Here is an 18,649-nt window from a genome sequence, read left to right on the forward strand (position 1 = left end):
GTGCTGCCATGTTACAGTATGTGCCTTTCATTAACCACCATTCATCATAGAAATGAATGCAGTTGAGCTGACAGCCGCTGTTAAAGTCAGCCTAGTGGGCTTGAAAATCTCAGATCCCCACACTCGTTTATATGTAATTGCATAAACATTCGAAGTAATTAATCAATAAGTAAATAAATAATTTTTCATGATAAATAACCATTCAAAGTTTACTGCATCTGTATACCAATGTAGGAAGTTATGGGCTAAACCAGATGCTACGAAAAGTGTATAGATCAATACTTAACAATTTAGACAGACACGCACCAGGTTGTCTTATTACACAAGGTCTATAGCCTGCTGCACACATCACTGTCAAATACACTAAAGATGTATCCTCTGCAGATCTTCAGCCAGTTCTGACAGCTAACTAGAGAGAGCCAAAGAAAAGACAAAACTATATAGTGTGTTATTTCCAGATGCATTTTGCAATTGAACAAATGCTGTGCTACACTGTTTATATGTTAAATATTATTATTAAATAACTCTTAATGCTAAATTGGTAACGTGCATGTAAACCCCCACAATACCCTTTGGTCCTAATAGAAATCTAGTGTGCTTTTGGCTTATGCACACAGGAATAAAAAAAAAACACTGCTTTAACAGGCATCCAGCATATTTTTTGGGATATGCCTTTAAACACAGAACAGTGTTGGCTTATGTGGCCATTTACATTAGGCGTTTAAATCCATATTTTAAGGGCAGTGTTTAGAGGCAACCCCCCCAAAGCTGCAATTGGAGAGGAGCTTTTAAATGTTATTTTATGCACTCAAGTAAATTGACTCTAGTGCCTAGTATAAATTAATATTCTAGCTAATAGAATGAGTTTATGCTCATATAACCCCATAAACTCCATATTTATTTATTTATTTCAGGTACTTATGTAGCGCCATCAATTTACGCAACGCTTTACATATACATTGAACATTCACATCAGTCCCTGCCCTCAAGGAGCTTACAAACTAAGGTCCCTAACACATTCATGCATACTAGGGTCAGTTTAGACAGGATCCGATTACCCTATCATATAACTCATAAACCCGTACACATACTGTAACATGTAAATACGCATACAGATGCAACATTAGAGGCATTTTTTCTGCCAACTTCTGGCATAATATTTTAAGCATAAATTCATACACCCATGTGCATGAGGCCTATAACTTTTTATATGCTCCTGGGTTTGCTGACTGTTGTTGGTTATGTTGGTTCCAGCATTCTCTGTGTACTACAGAATCCTTACCCCTATGTTATAGTGAAAGGTGATGGTGAGGTGTAGTCCTGTCCAAGGGTGTCAAAGGAAAAGATCCATAAGCCGTACATCATGAAGCAGACTCATGTGCATGAAGTGAGATAAATGGCAGCCTTAAGCCAGGAGATGTGATATTGGCTTCATTACCAGTTAAAAAGAATGGAAAAATCTTGAAAAAGTAAACTAAGGCAGCCACCACACCCAGGGACTTTTATATATGTGGCCATATGAGTGAGTTGCAATAAATTACATTTTTGTACTTCGGTTTAATTATGCTTTACCCATGTGGACCATTTTTGAACATTTTACTAATTGTACAACTCTGTATAAAGTCTTTGGCACTTGATAACAGCCAGAAGCTGCAATAATGAAGCCATTTATTTAGAATAAAGACATTGTGACCAAGGGAGCAATTGAACAGTATCTCTAGACACTAGTACAATCTTGTTTTTTACTAACATTGGCAGAACTTCTGCTTTTATATTTTAAGTTAAGTTAATTTTGTCCTTTTTTAAAAAGCCAGGATTTTGATACTAGAAAAAAAAGTGGTTGTAAATCCCCACATATAACCAGTGAGGTGACCAGCATTAGGTGATACACAGAGATGAAACAAATCCTCCTACATAAGTTACATAGCTGTGTATGTGCAGCAATTTCTTCTGTAAATCCTTCTGAAAACACACAGAAGGAAGGATTTCTCTTTAGTTCCTTTATCAGGGGGAAGGGATATGAAGTCTACACAAAGCTGACAGCTCTGAGCCCTATTCGAAGGCAAGGGACACCCCTCTCTTCCCCTTCAACCAGTACAGAGAACAGGCACCGCTGTGGATAACAGTCACAGGTTGAGTGCTGCAGCTCTATTTTAACTCTTAGCTTCCAGAGTCATGCTGATAAAACCAGGCAGCACAGAGAAATGACACTCAGATCTTTGGAGAGAAGCAAGTACGCACCATAGAGGGATGTGCTGTTTTCATATTTCGTGTCTGAGGTTTAAAACCACTTTACAACGAAGTACCCTCCCCTTGGATAAAACTCCCTATTATATCAAATTTTCTGCCCAAAGGCAATTATATGCCTAAGTCTGTGATCTTCTATTAATGTTCCCTGAACACAGCTCTGTACTTCATAACTCATATGTTTGTAGTTTTCCCACACGCATATTCTTCCAGTTCTCATTTCTTGTCATAATATTTTTTTGCCTTTTGTGCATACATGTCTTCTTTTGTTATTGGTATCACTGGTTTAATTTTTCCTCCTTCAACCAGATTTTGGCTTTTATTTTCCTAACCAGTTATCTATTTTCTTATATCGGTTAACGTAAAGTAAAACCCCAAACAAGTGAAAAAAGAGCAATTTACAAGCCATAGTCCCCACTCCAGCAACATCAACTACATGCTGATTGCTTAGGTCTTTTCTTTTAGTTTGGTTCCATTTTTTTTGGCAGAGGTCCCTTTCCTTCTATCTGTGATATTGGAAGTGGTATTAGGATCTAAAGAAACTCACACAATGTGGTTAGTACATCACAGCCAAAAGGAAGAAGAGAAATTGTCTTGCTGTTCAAAGTAAATGCAGTAAGGGAGACACCTTGTGAACACCAAACACTTCCTTAGAGTATTTTAGACATTTTAAAAGGTATATGGGATTTTTAATGTGCTAAATTAGAACAAAATTGTATAAAAAGTAGATATTTATGCAAACAATAAAAACAAACATACAAAAAGTAGATATTGATATTACAGTACTAATACATGTGCTGTCTGATTTCATCTCTACATGTTTCGACTTGATAATTGGCTTCTTCAGGAGATCTAATTGATATCAGGCACAATGAGCACTAGAAATAAACATAATTTTTTGAGAAACAAAACAATAAACAGCCACAGCAACATCGAAGCTATATAAATACAAATTTAACAAATTGAAAAGACATTCATCAATTGGAAAAATGCATAACACCAGAGCCGTGATTGGTCACAATAATTACCTGTATGTTCAAAAACTATTTGCATATGAGTTGAGACTCCAGAATCATGGGGATATGAGCAATAGGATCATCCAGTATAGCCATAGAGGGGGATGTATCTAGAGTACAGCCACTGGTAATGGTCCAAAAACTAAAGGGTGGAGTGATGAAGAGAATTAGACAATGGGGCAACAAACAATCCCCAATCAAATTGAACCAGAAAGGGTTAAATGTAATATACATTTTTTAGAGTAATTTTCCGATTCTCTTTTTTTGTGCCAATGCTTCTGCATACGGTATGTACTACTAATGCAACAGCAACCAGTATGTAACAGTTAAAGCCTTTTGGAACAGTTTTACTAAATGAAGAGGGAATGGAATGAATCTCAATGTTCTGATCTTGAATTTCAGAATACTTCGAACACAACAGTTTTGAACAGTTTTGCATTAACTACTGTAATGAGAAGCTGCAGCAGTTCTTCAATGAAAGGATCCTCAAAGAGGTAAGTAGATATTGCTTAAATGATACCTGTTCTAAACAAAACATCAAACCACAAGGGTCTTGTGCATAAACTCATGAGATGTGTCACTCCTCTGTCACATTGGTTGATTGCTGAACTTTATATTTCAGAGTTTTAGTCTGTAATGGTGCTAATGATGTTAGTACATATAACTCAATATATCAGAAAAAGATTTATAAACTGAAGTAAATCCTTTAGTAGGCATCTCACCATGCTCACGAAAGATAAATCATAAACTGTCATAGAGGAGTGACATAAACTGAATGAGTCATCTCTCACAAATACTATACTTTAAAACCGAAGCGGTTTTGAAAAATGAATTTATTTCAGTGAGTCTATTTTACAGCACTGTGGTGCTTTCATTTGCATTTAACAGAGTACAGCATTCTGCATTTTTTCGCACTTAAACATACTTGAACACATGTGAATGCATGACATGTATAATAAAACGTAAATAATGGGAGTTGATATTTCATCTCCTCACCCTCTGGTTTACCTGTGAAAAGGCCATACTACTGGGCAGTTGTGGTGTGGACCTGTTCACTTGAAGAGGGCTAAGTCAGGTGGTGGTACTGCCTGCCAGACTTCAAAGGAGGCTTTCATTTTTGCTAGGGCATATGTAGAGCCCTGAGCAGCTGTATGTTCTTCTTTAGGTGGGTGGTAAAGCCATGGCTCAGTAACCTGCTTTAACTGTCTCCTGGCCACTTGTGTGAACAAGCCCTGAATGTTTAGAAAAATTGTGGATTGAGTTACTTCTTCACCCCACTGCATTTATTGATTCCACAATGGAAGCTGTTGTGAAGGAATACATTTTAAGGTGTTTGTGGTTCTAATAGATACGTGAATTTTAGGATCTTTTATTCTTTCTCAGGGCTTCGTGCCCTCCACTATTGTTTTTGTAATACTGTAGAACGTGCTTACCAGCAATGCATTATAGGGGGGATCTTCACTGTGTGAACTGCCCAGACCCACAAAGTGGGGTTCAATTACTAAAACTGGTGAGAGCAAATCTGGTGCAGCTATGCATGGTAGCTAATCAGCTTCTAACTTCAGTTTGTTCCATTAAGCTTTGACAAAAAAAAAAACTGGAAGCTGATTGGTTTCTTTACAGAGCTGCACCAGATTTTGCACTCTCCAGTTTTAGCAAATCAACCCCAGTGTGGGCCTGTGTTAATGGACTTTGGGCTTGCATCAATGACATCAGTTTGAGAAGCTTCTGAAATCATTCATAATTAATTCACAGGTGTATTTGACCTGCTTCACTTGCGTTTTGCACTTCCAAAGACTTGTATAGGAATGTAAAACTCATTTAAAACTAACAAAAGCCTTCTACTCTTGCCCTAACTCTTCTTGGCATGGTCTCATCTTATGCTACATTCATATCAGTGGAAAGCCTTACAAAACTTGTCAAGGTGTTGACACGCTTTCTTATTTCAAGCTGTGCACATGACAAGGACAAAGTGCTGAACATCTAAAACTCACTAAATATGTACAATTATGTTTTCATGTATCTGATTTAAAAGCCATATTATGCTTAGATTTTGAAGTGTTATCTCCTATACTGGGCACTTGTAACTTGGTTTATTGGTGGATCCTGCATGTCAACGCAGAGCGTTTGCCTTTCTTTTTGTGCAAACACATAGTTACATAGTTAGGTTGAAAAAAGACACAAGTCCATCTAGTTCAACCAAAAAACACATCCTCCTTTTTCTCTAAAGTCTTATTTTCTACAGTTTTTTTTCTTCTCCCAGGCTTAGTTGTCTTCTTTTTGCTAGTTTACTTTCCATCATTTCACTGCAATCACATTTCTTTACATATTGCCCTTTCAAATATAATACTTGGCAAAATGCATATAAAATAGGATGTTCTGAACAAAAGTAATCTCATAAAATGCAGTGAGAAATGGATACATTTATTTTATAATTTGGATTCCATAATACTTAGAGATGATTTTCATCTAAAGTGACTAGACACCTATTAATATTCAGCTGAATTTACAATGTTCTAGAAGTTCGAATGAGACAGTGCTGACATGGAACCTCAAAGCTGTTGCAGGCTGAAGAATCTTGTCCTGCTAATCTGTCCCTTCAATTATTATTTTTTTTTAAAGAAAGTCATTTGAGCCATGACATACCCTGGGATGAGACTTTTGTCATGTGTGATTCTCTATTCTAACCTCCCTTGTCATCTTTTACCTTGTCAGTCTGCTCACAGCTGACATTTGCCAGTGAGGTTTTGATACTGACAAATACTACTGTTTTAACAGATATATCAAATGAGCATCTGCCTAAAATCACATGAATGCATTCAGTTAGACAGTGCTGATAGAGATGAATACTGGTTCCTGGGATGTGATATGAAGTCCACGCCAAAGCTAAATGAATCACTTTTGACTTTTCCCTTGTGATTTCATGTCAGCTGTTTCATTTACTGACATATAAATTAACTATGGATGTAGTTATCTCTTGTATATTTCAGTCACTCATTTCAGCTATGTTTAATCAACCTGATCAAGAAGTTTCCTTCGCTTATATTGGTTAGTGAAGCTTGGCAAAACATTGTATTCAGAGTAATGGCAGAATATCCAACTACTATTTACTTGATATTCAAGACTATTTAAAAAATAATTTGATTAAGTTATGTATTTATTTTAAAAAGTGAAAAGTATTTTAAGTCCTGCTAGTATACCTGAAGCTTTTTTAATAGCTTCCTGTAATCCCCAGCAGCACTCAAGGGTCTCTATTTTGCCCCAATTAGGGCTCCATTGCTTCATAGACTTAAATCTGGTACACACTATAAGTTTTTTTTTTTTTTTTTCTTTTAACCCCTGCTGTGCTATTGTGTTCTGACAGAGGAACACCCCCCCTGCCAGAATGCACTGAGCAGCACTGGCAGCCATGGCAACGTATGTTTTGTGGTCGCCTAATTGTTTGTTCTGTTTTTCTATTGAAAGTAAAAATTCCAAAAAAAAATTATCTTAAAAAAAAAAAAAAAAAGCACTGACCTTTCCTGTTGAGGGATCCCAGTGTTTAAAGCATTTCCTATCAGGCTGTGCCCTGCAACCTGTCATGTCCATCTGCCAGAATTTGGTGGTATGGTCCTTGCATATGTCTAAAGCTCCTGGATGACTCCTAACTAATCATTCATGCATTTCTCCAACAATTGGAACTCGTGCATCTTGCTCTGCACTACTGTGTTTTTGGTCTTATTGATAACCTAAGCCTAATCCTCATGCAAAGTACACTTTGGAAAATTGCTGGTCTGTAAAACATCAGTGCAAAAAAAAAAAAAGCTTATTGCTTATAGCTTTGAAGGTGAATGCCTCTTTGGTGCAACCCTGAACAACTTCTCAAAGAGGTCACTGGAGGCAATATAACTTTTTTTTGCCCCAGCAAAAGAAGACTAAGCCTCAACCTAGGAAACCTTCTGCCTCTGACACTAAGCGGAGTTCCTCTTCTATTGCAAGTCTTGGACTCCCAAATCTTCCAAGCTCACAAGCAAGTCCTCTTCTCAACAAGGGGACATCCTTCCCTTCCTAAGGCGGTGAAAGAGGTCTGTTCGCCTTTCCCGCCACGTGGACAGAAAGCATATTGGATATCTGATTGACAACCTAGAATTGGCATATAAAGATTTTGCCTTTCACATCAACTATCATTGGTACACTACAAACCCATTCCTTGCATCTGTGAGATGTCAGCAATAGAAGTGCAGGACACTAGTCCTGCTTTAAAGCTTGCGGTGGCTCTCAGTTCTTTGTAATAATATTCATTGGCGTTTATATTAAACTATTTTTTAAAACTTTTGATATGTGTTCAGACGTGGCTATTGAAAAGTGATTGGACATTACGCATTGCCTTGGAGCTGACTGCAGACACAAATGCAGTTAGAGAGAAATCACTTATTCTCTAGAAACTGAACAATGTGTTCTATGTCCATTCTGCTCAGGGCCAGGGATAAAGCTTAGAATTAATGAAATGGCAGTATATAACAGCTACATTTTAGGAGCTCATAGCTAGAGATGATCTTATTTCAAATCTCACATCTGTATTGACATTTTATATATTTACTGTTGTACACAATTAAAACTCTAAAAAAAAAAAATGAGAAGCAGACATTCCTTTAGTTAGGCATATGACAATGCACATATATTTTGAGTATGTAAGGATCAGTTTTATGAGTTTTAAAATCAATATTTGTATTAAATCCTCCTTGTTAATTTTCCTTTTTACAATAGTTCCTTGTTTACAATAGGTAAGTGCCTTTTTTTGTGGTGAATATTTCTGACAGATTTTTCTGTCCTATAAACTGATCTGGGCAGGAAAATTAAGTTCTGGGGGGCATGCCTATGTCAATAGGAACTCCCAGCAGCTGCCCCTGTAAAAAGATTATAGGCCTGGTGATGTCAAAGCTGTTTCTCATTACAAAGAAGGGAAAAAAATGCTGGGACATGTTTTGCAGGGGAAGATTAGGGGTTACATTTGGGTATTAGTTGGGCATTATCCTTTAACAGTAACCTGTTCACAAATGCCACCCACATATTAACTTATTAACAATGGCTTAGTGGTTAAAACTTTGTTCCCTTCCTATGCTTCAGTGGGTTTCTTGTGGGTAAACCTGTGCTCTCCAATAAAGAGGGCAATTGATTTAATAGAGAAGTATGGCTAAAGCTTTTTTGGCCTCACTTCTCTTCTGAAACACAGAAGTGAATTTAGTTTTGCTTTCCTGTGTCCCAAAATCAGCTAATAGGCTATTGCCTGCTATCAGTTGACACCACAGAGCTGCTTCCGGCTCTGGAAGGATCCCTACCATATTGTCTGGAACCACCCACCTGCCGAAATGACAGATGGCTCCAACTCTTAGCGCGTGGCTGAGAGCTGAAGCCAGCATGCTCGCCCTTTCTCCTTCCCAGTGCTCCAATGAACACTGGAGGAGGAGAGCAGTGACTGACAGAGAACGAAGTGATCAGCGTTCATGTGATCACTCAGTTCTCTGTCTAAGTCCATTTATACCCGGCTGCCCATAGAGCAGACTCTGTCTGTGTCTGGCCTGCTTAAACTGAGTGTAGACAGACCTGTCGGCCACCTACTCTGATCAGCAGGGGATCTGTGTGCGGATGCCTTGCTGGTTGGTACAATTTCTGTCCCATGTGAAAGGGCCCTAAAGGATCAGAGCTTGATTTACAACTATGTATACTTGAGCATATTATTTTAATCTACTGGATTTCTTTGTGACCTCAGACATTTAATGCTTAAAAACAGTTTTAGAAGTAGGAGGATCTGATTTTCCCTTTTTTATCTGGTGTCCAGCACATAGCACTGCTCTTTGTAATTCCTATAGCTTATTGTGATATTAAGGTGACCTGTATGTCAAATGATTCCCCATAGACATCTAATGGGGTGTCTACTCATGGAGGCATGCGCATCAAGCAACCATGGGGACATGAGCGTGAGCTGGTTGTACAGATGTATAATAACATATCAAAACTATTCAGATCCTGGCTTTCTGTGTCTTGGTAAATTTAGAGACAATCTTTACAATATGTAAATAAATAGCTTGTTTTTTCCTTGCATTTGTTTTCCCAAAATCCATATAATCCATTGATATGACCTTATAATCAAGGTCAATTAATTTTGAGCTTTTATTGGCACTTATTCTCTTTTATTAAATTCGTATGCTATAGGACATTTAGTAAGTTGTAGCTTTGCCCAACAGGGTGATTTTTTTGTATTAAAGATTATTAAAAAAGCATTAACGATTCTCAGCTGTGAGTATGAATTTCATTTGAACAAGGATAAATAGGGCTTTATCTTATCCTTTATTATTAGTATTTTATCACAACCTTATCCATCCACAGATTAGTTAAATCTTCAGTGTTTTTTTTTTTATCTGTTCAACTAGAACTCTGCTAGTTGGAAGGAGGAATACTCCATTCACTTTATACTCATGTCCATGGTAGTGATAGATCCTAAACATTAATGGAACATTTTTATCCCAGAATTGTATATCCAGTTTCAGAAAATAGTACACCAACATTATTTAAATTTAGAGGTCCAGCTATATTCTTCAAGGGTACTTGTTAAACAAGCAAAAAAAATGAGATAAACATGCAATTTTGTTTCCTCTAGTCAGATCATTGGAAGAAATCTCATTGGCTGCTATTGGCCTGCATTTTGCACTTTGTTTCTTTGTTAACTTTTTATAAGAGAGAATTTATGTTCAGTGTAGGGTTTTATTCACACTAATATAGTAATAAAAAAGGGGGAAACCTCTGTTTAAATTAGATTTTCTTTGCCATCTTACATGATCAGATGTTATTACTGTATATAAACCATTTTAACATGGTGATTACCAGCCTTTAAAACTAAGAAATCTTTAAGGAAGTCCGGAGAAGCTCATGTTTTGCTTTTGTATATAACAAGCTTGGCGTGTAACTGCAAACAGCAAAGAGGAGGCAAATGTCCTGGACCAATGAGGAACCCACCAATGAATGTTGTTTTTCTTTATTTACTAACTGGACAAAATAAAACAGCATTTTTGATTTGCTTTCAAACTTATTATTTTGTTGTTTGAAAGCAGAGTTTAGAGGCAACTTGCACAGGTCACAGGCCTTTCCCTTAACCCAGCCACGCTTGCACTCTTTCACAGCACCCTGTGCTCTCCTTGTTTTTACCACCAGGAGATGTGGCAACCCTGTCATATCTGTCTTTAATAGGCATGAAGAGTTTCAAATGAAAGTCCATCCTAATTTACACTGGCCACCCTCTTTCTTTCACAATGGTGCCCAGTAGAGTGAGGGATATTTCTCCAGGTCCCCTCTTGACTATGTCATATGACAGGTAAGGGGCAAGAGGAGGACTTCCTTCGGGTCATTTGTTGCTCTGATCTGAGGTCTGAGAAGAGGCAGACGAGTTGGGAGTTGGTGGCTGGCATGGCAGGGTCCTGCCCTATCTCTCACATGGCCGCATATAATAGGGTTGCTGACCCTTATGTTACCAGTAGGCTATAATTTATGGGGTTTCATTGTTTCAATAGACTTAGTTCCCCAATGCCTATGTTCTTCTCTAGTTTAGGATAATCATTTTTATATAAATCATGAGGTGTGGTTAATGAAGTAAGTTTGCTTTTGTCACGTTGTCACTTGATTTTTGGATGCATGACATTTTCCTTTGCCATGTTGTCACCCATATTATGGGACCTACCTTATTTATCGGCGTATAACGCAGACCCTGAGTTTAGGAGTGAAGTTTAAGGAAAAAACTTACATTTTAAATGCCGATCAATGCAGCCTTGCCCATTGTCCATCAGCAGGCTTGCCCAGTGTCCATCTGCAGCCTTGCCAAAAATTGCAGTATGATTGTTTTTTAAATTTAGTGGCGCTGAGATACACAGAGCCAGATGTCCTGTGTATTCGTCTCCTCTTGGATCATCTCGCTGTCTTGCCCCGTCCCATCCTGCCCCTTGGCCCGGCTCCTGTGATGGACACAACACTAGTCCAATGGTGGGACGTAAAGGCTAGGAGGCGGGACTGGGCGTGACTGCGAGCAGAGCCGAGCACAGAGTACGCTCGGCTCAGTCTGTTTTGGCGGCGCTCCTCTTCCCTCAGAGACAGCGGGGATCGGCGTATAACATGCACCCACTATTTCCCCCTGATTTTAAGGGGAAAAAAGTGCGTGTTATACGCCAGTAAATACGGTATTTATGTTTTTACCCAAGATTGACACATTGTCTAAATAAATGAAATTGGAAGAAAGTGTCAATCCTGGGTGAAAGTTGTGTGAATCATGTATAAAAACGTTTATAAATAGAACATTGTGTGTCTTTTTTTTATTTAGGAACAGGAATTATACCAGCGTGAAGGCCTTGGTGTCAATGAAGTGCACTATGTGGATAACCAGGACTGTATAGGTTAGTGCAATGGTTTTTAATCGAGAGGGAAATGGGACTTTAAATGAAGCGGCTGGACTGCGGAGGTGATGATATAAATATACAATTTTATTTATAACAAAGTAAATATGGTAATTTTCATATATACATAAAAGCACAAGGTATAGACAAAGTGATACAAAGTATATAAATATAGACATAAATAAAGATAAATTCATAAGGTTAATGAATAGTATATGACAGCAATCTGGCCTTAAAATGCTAGACACAGCATGCCCGGCATCTGTGTTAATAATCACATAAAGGAATCTACAAATGTTGGGTTCATGTTATAACATTGTCAAAGCGTAGTATGTGTCTCTGCAGCATCCAATAGCTCTACGCGTTTCGTGGAATTGTCTCCACTCGTCAGGAGCAGATGCAACAGGTTCCTGTAGATTAAATGTTTATGGTAAAACCACATTATGTCTAAGAGTAAAGAATATTATTTATAGAAAATTAACCAAATACACTCACCAGTCCCGGCAGTGGGAGCGATAAGGGGCGAGCGAGACAGGTGAACCGGAAGCACAGACCACACCACGGGAGCTGAGGCGGCGTAACTGTACATGGGCAGCTTGGGGTGGTGGTATGGTGCCTAAGGTGGTCCCCATGAATGTAGGTGCTGGCTTGAAAGTATGAGCAAATCAAAACATCTGAAAGTAAGAATGAAGATGTGTGTGAGGTGAGATGATGAGGATGTGTAAAAACAAGCAAGGTATGTGTAAGGGGAATAAAAAAAAAAAAAAAATGAAAAAATAATGGTGGTGTAAAATTGTAAGCCCAATGTGTCAGCATGTGTAAATAATAGAGAAAAAGGATGGGATGTGAAGTGTGATTGGTGTAATGTGTATGAGATGGGCTGACCTATACGTGAGAATGGTCTGAGAAAAACGAACCTAAAAGTGAAGTAAGTGTAAAAAACAATTGTGTATGAACAAAAAAGTGCAAAAACCAATCGTGTTGTGTGTGGGTCTGAACTAAAGGACACTTACCCAAGCTGCATGCCATGCAACACCAGGCGGTGGAATAGCTGGTGTGCAGGAGCCCCAGGCAGAGACCGGCCATGTGAACAGCCGGCTCTGACTGAGGGTATATGTACAGGTACGCCACCAACGCCACGTGCGTGAACGCAGGGGGGGGCGGGAGAAGGCGTCCGCACCTGGGTCAAACCGCCAGGCGATTGGCGCCAAACCGCTCCCACACAGGTCACGCAGAAGGTGCTCTCAATGGCAGCGTGATGACGTCATGATCGACGTCAAACGCTTGACGTGAGGACCGTGGCGCCGATGCGCGAAGGGGCGTCCTCCCGATCTCCCGAACACCACTGTGCAACGGGAAAAGGGAGGACCCACGAGGCGCATCGCAGCTCCCGCGATAAGGAAAAGACCCCCATACACCGTGAACAGGCTCAAAACCCCAAACCTGCACACATCGCCAGAGCGGCAGGAGCGCATGGATATAAGAATTGTAAATAGTGTAATCATATAGGGAATGTAACTTATGAGGTTTAAACGTAAAACCTATGCCGAGAATGCCATTAATTGCTGTCGCTAATAAAATAAATAAATACATGTATCAATATACCCTGAATTTGCTTAGCCAGTCCCGATGTGTAAATCCCTAAGTAGGGAATGTACACATCTGAAACTGCAACTCACGCATGGATGGCAGGGGAACACTGCTGATCCAATATTCCAGCCGCTTCCATCCCTATACAAACTGTAAAAAAGAGAAGGGGGAAGGTGCAATGGTTTTTCTCCTTTTTTTTTTTTTTTTCTTTTCTTTTCTTTTATGGGTGTCAGAGACTCTGTGAAGCATTATCGAAATAAGCATATACCTATTTAAAAAGTTTAGCACTCACTGTCTGGAATAGTTAAAATGCCGCCTTGGTTTTAATTTCCTCTTTGTGTGCCAGAAACAGATGTGCAGTTCTGTTTTCAAAGACAATTATCTAGTGGAAGAATTGTTAGAACCTTAACAATGGTAGCGCATACTGGATTGTTATGTTTTGTTTATTCTAGTTTGCTGTGTTTGATGAAATATTTTCTGCACTATTTTAACAACTTATCTCTTTTTTTTTTTTTTTTTGTCATCTCTAGATCTTATTGAATCTAAACCAGTTGGCATCCTTGATATCCTGGATGAGGAGAATAGGTTGCCCCAGTCTAGTGACCAACATTTCACAACTGTTGTTCACCAAAAGCACAAGGACCACTTCCGACTTACTGTAAGTCACTCATTTGCAGTATTGTATTATGTATTAATCACATAATTTTCATTGCTTCTTTTACTAGTAAGCATGTTTGTGTATTAAATGTTGAGCCAGTTCAGTAACTTGTGTTTGAATCTGATTTTGAGGTTTAAAAATACCTGTAGATTTGAGATGATTGTTTCAGCCATTTTAAACCCTCTCACATCTTTGGAACTTTCCTTCTTAAAAAGTTACTGAGGGTTATTATTGTGGTCACTTTGCTTGGGGTTATTTTGGCCACTGTGACACCAATGCTGGGGGATGTTATTGCAGTCACGGCCGGACACCAATGCAGGGGGTGGTGTTGTTGTGTCTATTGACACTAATGGTGAGAGTTACTGCCACTGACACCAACGATGGCTTATATTACTCCCACTTTCTTCAATGTGCATTGCACTAATAAAAAAATTTAAAAAAAACGTCCTGGGCATTAAGGTGCATTACAGCCCATCCATTTTGAATGGGCTGCCTAACTTGATGCAGTGTACTATGACACATGTAGCACATGAAAACTAGCTGCTCTTGTGTGGCCTGATGTTGGGGGAGGGGCAGGGGCACCCAAAGACCTTTATAATGTTCAAGTTGAAAAAATATCAGGCTAGACAGTGTTTTCTGTTTGTTCCACAGTTCAACTGGCACTCTCCTGCCACAACATTGTGATTTTATTTAATCAATACATACAGTATATACATTTCTTTCAAGTGAATGTTTGGTTTTTTTTTTTTAAGCATACATTTTTATTGGGTTATTTAAAAAAGGCATTACAAAATAGAATGCACCTATATGCAAGAAATAGCAGAATTTTTTACAGAACCAAGATCTTTCAGTATACAACAAACACAGTATCGAATTTCTGCTTGATGCAGGTAAATGCCAGTTCCCTGTGTAAAGTCCTTTACATTTAACCAATGATCTAAAGAGTAATCAATCATTGGAGCATCCAGGGTGTTGAAATAATGCAACACATTGCGATCATTGTATTATAACATATACAGGTCTAACAAGAAACAGAAACCAATAAATCTGTTCAGATAAAATAATAGAGCCTATTACAGCCTCGGGGAATAAATTATCAGAATATTTGTACATGTGCTATTATGTAATATTTTTACATGCTTACAAGCAATAAAGCTTTTGCTTTCAACTGGTTGCTCATTTTCACACAGGGATGGATGTTAAACACAGGCTGTTGAGCTATGCTTTTATTTCCCACCTAAAGCCTACCATACAGCCAGAGGGGATATTCATATGTTGTGACTGCAATGCATTACGCTGTGCCAAATTTAACGCAGCATGTTGAATTTCCTGGAGGCACTGCCTGTCCAAATCACCCATTTATGTCAATGGGACTGCAGTGCAACTGCAAGCCAAACGCTCATTGTGACACAGTAGTCCCAGAAAAATAGTCCCATAGTCCCATTAAAAAAAAAAAGCCAGTCATTTAGGAGGTTGCAGGATCCCCTTCTGAACACCTGATATAGTGGCTGCTTGGCCACACTCTGAAGAGGGATCCACAGCAGCTACAAATACTGCTGCTGCTGTATTTTAATATTAGGACACTTACCTGCCCAGGGAGCCTGCAATGTTGGCACTCAGCGCACTGCGCTTTCTAATTGGCCCGGCGGCAGGGGGCAGAAAGAGGGGGGCCGAACTTGCGGGAGATTGGGCCGTGGCCCGTCTCCTGAAAGTAGGGAAGAGGACAAAAACAGTCAAAAATGTCAAAAACAGGTCCCCATTCTCCCCTCCCCCCTGAAAGGTGCCAAATGTGACACTACAGGGCGTAGGAAGGCGTTCCATTTTTGGGTGGGATTCCGCTTTAAGCTATACCAAAAGGTGAACTGTGGCCATAAACAGGTTTCATTAGGATTAGTTCACCTTTTCTGGAAAACTTCCCAACTCCCCTGCCCTCTCCAGTCCCCACGGTAATTACCACCTTAGTGTGAAAATGCTGCCCAATCAGAATCCATCCAGTCTGTCCTTTAAGGCGCTGATGGAGAAGAGAAGGAATTTGAAATCCATGGACTGCTGGAGCAGCTGCGGGGGTGCTGACAGCTGGGCAACCCTGGAGGTAAATACAGTGGGGATCGGGAGTGTGGGGAGGATGTGTCCAGTATTAGTTTACCTTCAAATTTTTTCTGTAAAGCTAAACTAACATTTTAATTGCATAGTTTAACATTAAATGTTTAATTTCTTAAGTTTACAATAAGATGCTTTATATATAGTTTTCTTCTATACCTGTCATGAGGCTTTTCTAGAAATGTAAGTATATTCTGTGTTGTTCTTAAACTTGGAAATCCAGCATACCGAGCTGCCAAACAAATGACATGATTTTATCCTTGATAAAGTATGATTGTATGACTGCAGCATAGGATGCTGCTCTGTTACTAATGAAATTCTTTTAGAAGGTGCCTTCTTCAAGCATATAAGAAGAGAGAAATGACACTGCACTCTGATATCTATCTACTGACCATAAAGCTACATTAAGAACCCCAGTCCCTAGCCTGATAAATAGGAAGCAATATTCTGTCATTTTGCCAGTGAGAAATACTAAAGATTATGCTGCCTTCCCATTTACTTGTGTTTTTTTTTTTTTTTTTTTTTTTCACAAAAACTTGAAGCATTGGGACCTTGTCACATACAAATCTTGAGTGTATAGTAATAAAAAAGGGTTTGTGCATTACGGAATAAGCAAGTGCATGGAAATTTCTTCTACTTATATTGCAGATCCCCAGAAAATCCAAGCTCACTGTTCACCGAAATGTGCGAGACGATGAGGGTTTTATCATCCGACATTTTGCAGGAGCCGTGTGCTATGAAACTGTAAGCTTTATTTATGTCTAATACTTGATGGTTACTATTGTGTGTCTGTCACTTCAAAAACATATGGCTTGGAGGGTTTTCATCAACAAACCAGGGATTTCATTTACATTCCTGTCAGTCTTTGAAATGACAAACAATACGAAACGTAGTCTGATATTCACTGGCTTAACATTCAAGGTCTGCATGAAATGATATATAACATATTACATTTTGTATAGCACTTTCAAAAACAGCTGTTTATCCATTCTATTGAAAACTATTTGGCATGGTAATCTAGTAGCCAGTGTGCAACTGAATACTCATAATTTAACCATTGTTACTGTATCATCTATAGTAACATGAAACATATAGTACTGTGCAAAATTCTTAAGCAGGGTGTGAAAAATTGCTGCAAATTAAGAATGCTTCCAGAAATAGAAGTGTTAATAGTATACTTTTATCAATTAACAAAATGGAAAGTAAATAAACCGAAATCCAAATCAATATTTGGTGTTACCACCATTTGCCTCCAAACAATTCTTCTAGGTATAGTTGCACACAGTTTTTGAAGGAACTTGGCAGGTAGGTTGTTACAAACATTTTGGAGAACTAAGAACAGATCTTCTGTGGATATAGGCTTCCTTAAATCCTTCTGTCTCTTCATACGAAATAAGGAAAACGTGTGTAGACTTGGGCCTCATCCAATAAGATACATGTTTTGTATCTTGAATTTAGGAAATTTAATTTCCTACGTGAATTTAGGAAATTACCAGAGTAAATACCCCAGAACCCTACAATGATGGACTATAACGGCCACAGAGAGGAGACATAATAGATAAAATAATTACAGTTTATATTATCGACTTAATTAAAATTGTTGCAGAAAAAGTTGAAGCACCCCAAATGGGAAAATACTTTGCATACAAAGAGTATACAATAAAACCAATATAGATAATTAAAAACAATACAGTCCATACAGTGGTAACAGTTGGAGCATTCTGTCTGTGTACGGTCAATGTTTCGCCACAAACATGGCTTCTTCAGGACCCAGACATATGACAGATTTTTTAGTTGCCTAGAATAATATAATCTCAGTAACATGTATGTGTTTTTCCATATTTAGAATGCTTATTACATCATGTATTCCTACTATTGTAGCCCAGAGATGGACCATCCAGCCCAAACATCTGGGGTGGGCATAGGAGCACTCATAACCAACCAACCACAGCGCTGATAGTCTAATAAGACAGCCGTCCTAGGTGAAAAGATGTATCGTATAAATATGGGTTTAAATTCTTGTGTGTGTGTGTGTATATATATATATATATTTAAACAGGAGGGTGTGGGCAATCATTACATTATTATTACTTCAACAAAATATATAGAATAGAATATATGGTGGGCGGGTGCAGCAATCATAAAGATGGGTGAAGAGGAGAGGTGTATCAGCCTAAGTATGGTATCTTAAAGCAAAAGGATATATAGTACATGTGTATGTAAGTACAAGCCATATAATGTACAGAGCAATTAGGAGTAATATCACATAAGGATAGTTACCAATACTTACATAACTATATTGATGTGAACACCAACCAATGGGTTCAGAAGAAGTAATATCCAGTGTGGAGTAACAAACACTATCCCAGCATTTCATCAAACAGATATCTCATGGACTTTATTAGGAGGTGTAATTCTTCTACAATCCACCAAAGATACATAAACCCAAGTAAACGCGCTGCTCTCAAGCGACCCAGTTTGCCCTTAGTAATACCACATCTGACTGTACTTGTGCCCGCCACCATGGAGAACTGCTCACTAGCACTGGGAGGACGCCCAGCTAAATACTCCTGCCGCGCGCACCCCTTCACAAACCATGCGCCAGAAGGCACTCGGCTATG

General features: G+C 38.7%; 1 protein-coding gene across 5 annotated transcripts in view; it reads left to right on the plus strand.

The window, feature by feature from the left end:
• MYO6 (myosin VI) overlaps positions 1 to 18,649 on the plus strand; it is a 402,734-nt gene that overhangs the window by 259,552 nt on the left and 124,533 nt on the right. For all 5 annotated transcript variants that reach the window (XM_073626829.1, XM_073626830.1, XM_073626831.1 and 2 more), the window contains exons 14-17: positions 3,666 to 3,757; positions 11,608 to 11,680; positions 13,801 to 13,928; positions 16,677 to 16,772. In XM_073626829.1, coding sequence (XP_073482930.1) covers positions 3,666 to 3,757; positions 11,608 to 11,680; positions 13,801 to 13,928; positions 16,677 to 16,772 — 389 coding nt within the window. The remainder of the gene's footprint in view (positions 1 to 3,665; positions 3,758 to 11,607; positions 11,681 to 13,800; positions 13,929 to 16,676; positions 16,773 to 18,649) is intronic.

Source organism: Aquarana catesbeiana, linkage group LG04 (assembly GCF_042186555.1).
Source record: "Aquarana catesbeiana isolate 2022-GZ linkage group LG04, ASM4218655v1, whole genome shotgun sequence".
In the NCBI taxonomy this organism is placed as follows: domain Eukaryota; kingdom Metazoa; phylum Chordata; class Amphibia; order Anura; family Ranidae; genus Aquarana; species Aquarana catesbeiana.